The 6,142-nt window shown below is 32.9% G+C and overlaps 1 protein-coding gene across 1 annotated transcript; it reads right to left on the bottom strand.

Annotated features, from left to right (window-relative positions):
• Nucleotides 1–627: 627 nt before the first annotated feature.
• LOC148312113 (uncharacterized) lies at nt 628–5,473 on the bottom strand. Its single transcript, XM_088277948.1, has 3 exons — nt 5,284–5,473; nt 4,157–4,393; nt 628–1,093 (listed from the first exon to the last, which is right to left on the bottom strand). Exons 1-3 carry the CDS (start codon nt 5,296–5,298, stop codon nt 878–880), a joined length of 468 nt encoding a protein of 155 aa, XP_088134074.1. The 5' UTR covers nt 5,299–5,473; the 3' UTR covers nt 628–877.
• Between the last annotated feature and the right edge of the window lie 669 nt (nt 5,474–6,142).

Below are 6,142 nucleotides of genomic sequence, written 5' to 3'. Positions count from 1 at the left end.
TAAAAAATACATACATAAGAATACAAGTTAAATAATGATTATTTTTATATTTTTTTTACTACTTTCCATCAATTATATAATGTTATTTCGTAAACATTCATACCTTTTTCTGTACATTTTGATTTCTTTTAGTTATATTGATATCGGTTGACGAAGCCTCATTATTCGATAACGTGTATTTAATATAATAAATATTATGTAATGTATCAAAGAAAAAAATGCAAATTGTACAAAATGTTTTTTTGATGTTGTATTTCTTGCTAAAGGTTTTTTTTGTACTGTCGTCTGTTTATTATTTTAAACACTGTATATAATGAAACAACAACCATGTAGTTTTTTTCACTTTCACTTAATTTATTTGACCAGTGACCGGATTTCGTCGTTAACGACATCACCAGACTGGTCTATCCAGTTGTTGTTCTCATATTTAAAATGCAGTTTTTCCAAGAAATGTCAGTACTAAACCAATGTATTCAATAACACTGTTTAATGTCATTACATGCAACATATGAAAAAAATAAACATTGAAGTGTTTTTAAATATGTTTTAATTTAAAAAAGTAAAAAAACAATCAATGTAACAGTATACATATCACAATCATCACAGATTAAAAACACATTTCTCATTTCAGATTAAAAATATAACAACAACAACACTATAACAAAGTCAACAACGTGGAGTTACGTGCTTACGAAGCGAGCGTGAATATCCAGCAATGGAAGGGATGCATTGGTGTAACTTGAAATCGGGTGAAAGGGTATATTTATATTTACAGAATTTAAAGCACGACCCCAATGTAGTCAAGAAGGTGAAATGGGTTTGGCTAGATGGCTCGAAAAGTGATCAGCCATGAAATAAGAAGGAAAGGTGATTTTTCTTAGTGCTTCCATCCTCCGGATGAGTGTCCGCCACCACCATGTCCTCCCTGATGATGGAAGATGTGCTTGTAGACTGGGACATGAACTGGGTATGGTTTGGGCACTGGGATCTCGATTTTCTTCTCAACTTCCACTGGGTATGGCTTCTCGACTTCATAAGGAACGGGCTTCTCGACACTGTAAGGCACTCGCTTCTCAATTATCTGGGGTACGACCTGCAAGTCAAAAATATTTTATTTAAAATACATTTTAAATAAAGTTTCAATATAATAAAAAACAGACTTCGTTTTTAACCAATTTTGTTTTTGGTACTATTATTGCAACCGGTTTCGACAAATCCCTCATCTTCTTCATAACAAGGCAAGGTATTTATCGAAACTGATTGGATTAATTGGTACCAAAATAAAAGTGGTTAAATGCAACGTTTGTGCTTTAATAATTTTACAAAATGTGCCACAAAGTACCTGAAAAAAACAATGTATGATAAAACTTTAAAGTAACGGATTAAATTCAGATATTATAGAAATTCATGATTGAACAACTTCATTCTTTTCATAATTGAACAACCATATTAAGATATTTTCATTTTGAAATTGGTATATATATTTTTATGACAAGGACCATCAATTAGGATTGTCGTAAGGTGTTGAAATTTCTGATCAGTAATTATAGCAGGTACCTTTATATAAATATGTGAAATTCCCTGTTTGTTATTTGTACTTATAATGTTGAAAATTTCAATCTATTTTGTATTTAAATACATACAAAATATTATTATGAAATACATATTTACTAAATAGTAACATACGTATGAATTGAGTTTTGAAAGTGAAAATTCATAAATTTTCATTTAAACTAAGTTGGGAATTAAACTGAGGCGATCTTAATTGGAAGCTAATCGTAGATGTCATTAAAAGAAAATCTTACTTTTCTCAATGATTGTCATAGGTAAATTTATAAAATGAACTATGATATATTTTTTCAAATGTTATAGGAAATCATATTAATTCTCGTATATTGTCATTTCATTACTTTGTGGAATAAAATAATGATTTAGAAATAGAAGAAATTAATTAAAAAACGCTTGTGCAAAACCGTTTTTTGAGTTAATTTTTGTAAACACGACAGTTTCGAGAACTACGGATGTTCTCATCAACAGGTAAAATAAGTATTTTTTTTATTTTTATTTAAATAAAAAAAATTATCCTTTGAAGATTTTTTATTTTTTTTTTTAAAATCAAAACAAAGTTGAATTCATAGTTCAATAAATTGCTAATTTTTTTTAACTCTGGGAAAATTTATGAGATTGCAGATTTGCAACATTATATGTTATTATGGACATGAAATAAAGATGACAGATGATTTTCAAGAAAAACCTGTAGGATTCAACACACTGACACTGTTATGAATGAAATCTAGTTATAATTCTCAATTTTCTAGTTCATCCAGTTTGTTTTGCCCAGTACATCAGTGTGCGTGAGACCAATTCATAATCCATACATACTCCTATAGTTTATTGGTTCAAACTTTTCTGTTTTTTCCTCGAATCTAATAACAGCAGCGACTATTTAAGCTGAATTTGAGATACTCTGATAGAATGTGTATTAAACGTTGTGGATATTATTAGCAATCGAGTTCCCTAAGGCTTAATATACGATAAATCGCAAATTAATCATCTTTAAACCAAGATAACATTTGACGTAAATGATTTTTTTACTTAAAATACCATTTTTGAATTGAAAATAAAAGTTTTTCTTTGTTATTGAAAAGCAAGAAATATTATTAAAAAACTTTAAAATATATTTTAAATATATTTTCTAAAAGAAAGTAAAATTTCAATACACTTTTTTTTAAATCGCACGCGGTACTCAAAAATTCTGAATTGAAATACAGGGAATTCCCCCTTAATTGGAACTTATATACAACATTTTGAGTGTGTCCAAATACTTGTTCACAAAATCTGGATTATCTCCAATTACAGGAGTTATTTTCATATTATTTTTTGACATCTCATCAAAGATGAAGAAGAATATGGAAGTCTGGGCATTTACGGGGCTTACGACCGTCATAGGCTGGTTTAAGTGATCACTTTACACACGTGTAACATTCACCAATTCTACCCATTTTTGACAACCACACTACTCAAATTCTTGGAAGTTCTATATATATGAACCAATTTAGAAACCTTGTGCATGAATCACTAGAACTTCACTAGATACAATTTACATCTCACCATTGGATGTCTCTAGTGAAGTTCTAGTGATTCATGAACAAGGTTTCTAAATTGGTTCATATATATAGAACTTCCAAGAATTTGAGTAGTGTGGTTGTCAAAAATGGGTAGAATTGGTGAATGTTACACGTGTGTAAAGTGATCACTTAAACCAGCCTATGACGGTCGTAAGCCCCGTAAATGCCCAGACTTCCATATTCTTCTTCATCTTTGATGAGATGTCAAAAAAAAATAAAATAAAAAAAATAATATGGAACTTATATTACATACATTAAAAATCAGTCTCAGCTAAATAAAGCCTACTCAAATCAACCTTAAACACTGCTGCGAACTCGCGCATGAAGCTACGTGTGAATTGTATCATACATACATTTTTAGTGTGTTCAAAAACTTGTCCAAAAACTTTTTCCGGGTTTCTCCACTTGACATGAGACTCGTGATATATAAGATGTAGGAGTTCTAAACATTCGAGTAGTGAGGTTGTCAATCATGATTATAATGGTGAATGCTACACGTGCATAAAGTAATAACTTAAAATAGCCTACGACAGGTCGTAAGACCTGTAAATACCCAGACTTCCGTATTCTTCTTCATCTTTGTTGCGACGACGAAATTGAACTTATCTACTAGAGTGAACAAGTCACGCAACAGACTTTTCCTTGTCGGGGGCTACCAGGAGCGCAGCCTACGTAGGAGATTGCAGACAATCCACGCCTGACTTGTAAAATATCCAGCCTTCACATGTCAAAATGGATCTACTAGAGTGACCAAATCACGATAGCAGACAGACTCTTCCTAGCGCGGGCTACCAGGAGCGCAATCTGCGCAGGAGATCGAAGATAATCCAGTGTAGAAGATTATGAGATAATAAGACTTGTAAATTATCCAGACTTCATGTCAAAATGTATCTACATACAACACAGAGAGACCAAATCACGAGAGCAGACAGACTCTTGCTAGCGCGGGCTACCAGGAGCGCAGTCTGGGCAGGAGATTGAAGAGAATCCACGCCTGACCTATGTAGAAGATTGAGAGTTAGGTTTACCTTGTAGACGGGCACGTGGATGGGCTGGTCGACGGTGACGTGCACGGGGTAGGGCTGGGGGATGGGCACCTTGACGTACTGCGGCACGGCCACGGCCACCGGGTGCGGGATGGGCACGCCGATGTGCTTGGTCACGGGCACCTGGTACGTGTGCGAGCTCTCCGAGTGCGTGTTGGACACCTCGTGGCTGGGCGCGCCCAGCGCGGCGCAGCACGACACCGCGAGGATCGCTAGTTTCTGCAAATATACCAACATTCATTTATAGATTTGGCGATTAATTTGTAGAACTCCATTTTAATTTACGTATTAAATGTTGAATCAAACACTGATTTTTGGAGTCTACTGAGTTGTATTTTATTGTTAAAAAACTTCGAATGTAAAATTCACTAAATAAAACGATCACGAAAACTGTCAATTTTAAATAAATGCATTTTAGAATGGCTTTATTGCAACGATATGTCTTACTGTTTTAGAGATAATTTATGTATACCTGTTAATTTTTTTTTTAATGTTGCCTTCTTTGCAAAATGGTTTTCCTTTTAACTCTACATAAATAATTAGTATTTTTAAATAAAGATGAATTAATATTAAAACCCTATTACAATTTTACTTTTTTTTTAAGTCGGTAAAATGTAATCATGATGTTTGATAATGTCCAATAATGAGCTATACAATAATATTAAGAAGTTTGATAGAAATGCACTTATTGGTCTATGATATTAATATAGACATCACTAAGCGTCAAGTTTATGCTACAGAAATGGTGTTATGCTGGTTTTCACCTTGTTTTATATCGGAAAAAGTAAACACATTTTCTATTTTTCTTTTGTGTTAATCATACATTTTTGACAATGTCCACTGTGTAGTTGTACAAAAATAGAAACAAGATTGATATGATTTCATTTGTTGGTTTAAAATTATAATATAGACATCACTTAGCGTCAAGTTGTTACAAAAATGGTGTTATGCTAGTTTTCACTTTGTTTTATATTGGAAAAGTAAACATAATTACTGCATTTCTTTTATGTTAAATATATGTATTTATTTCATATGTACTACTACAGTTGACAAAAATACAGAAATGTCAAGTGTAACGAGTGATGATTAAAAACACATGTTCTACTTACAAATGCGTAAACCATGATTGATCTCTGATTGCAAGATCTTCACTGTGAGAGTACGATACGAGACTGGTAGCACTGAACTGGTTTAGTGAGAACTGTCTCTGCTGCGATAGGCGATAGATTGATGCTGTCGAAAGAGAGGCGGCCGCTTATAAAGGCGATGGGACAATCTCTTCTCGGTAGAAAGGCAAGAGAGAAGGTATTCCTGCCGACAGACGCACCCGCGGGCAGGCAAGAGCCGAGAAGCGAGAAAAGGCAAACTCGAGAAGCTAGAATAGTGAAGAGCGGGCCGTATCAGGGTTAAATGCCTAGATCTGCCAACAAAATAGTACTGCTTGGTACTTAACCCCTTCTTAACCCCACTGTCGTTTTAGGATGCCGTAAAATTTATTTGTATAAGTATTTATTTTGTAAAACTAAATTACTAGATATATTTTTTTAAAGGAGTAAATAATATTGTTGTTTTCCATTTTTGACATTTCAATATTGATGAAGAAGAATATGGGGTTTGGGTATTTACAGGGTTTACGATATGTTATAGACTAGTTGAGTGATTACTTTACACACATTCACCATTCTACCCATTATTGATAACCAACCACATTACTCAAATTTATGGAAGTCGTACATATACTCGCATGATCAATCTCATGACGTTCCATGATCGAGTTCACAACAGTAATTATAGATTTTCATCATAAATAGTACAAGATGAAACCTGATGAATTTCATCACATCAATTCTTTGTATAAACTAAAAAAGGTAATTTAGTATATGTGTATCAATTAAAAGTATATAACAATAAATCTCATTATATTGTAATATGATTATATATTTGCGTACAGTACTTTTAAATAAAGTA

This window comes from Brachycentrus maculatus, unplaced genomic scaffold (genome assembly GCF_059751285.1).
Source record: "Brachycentrus maculatus isolate JH-2025_06_01 unplaced genomic scaffold, ASM5975128v1 h1tg000050l, whole genome shotgun sequence".
NCBI lineage: Eukaryota > Metazoa > Arthropoda > Insecta > Trichoptera > Brachycentridae > Brachycentrus > Brachycentrus maculatus.
Note: the sequence above shows the minus strand (reverse complement) of the source record. Positions and strands in the feature narration are given on the sequence as shown.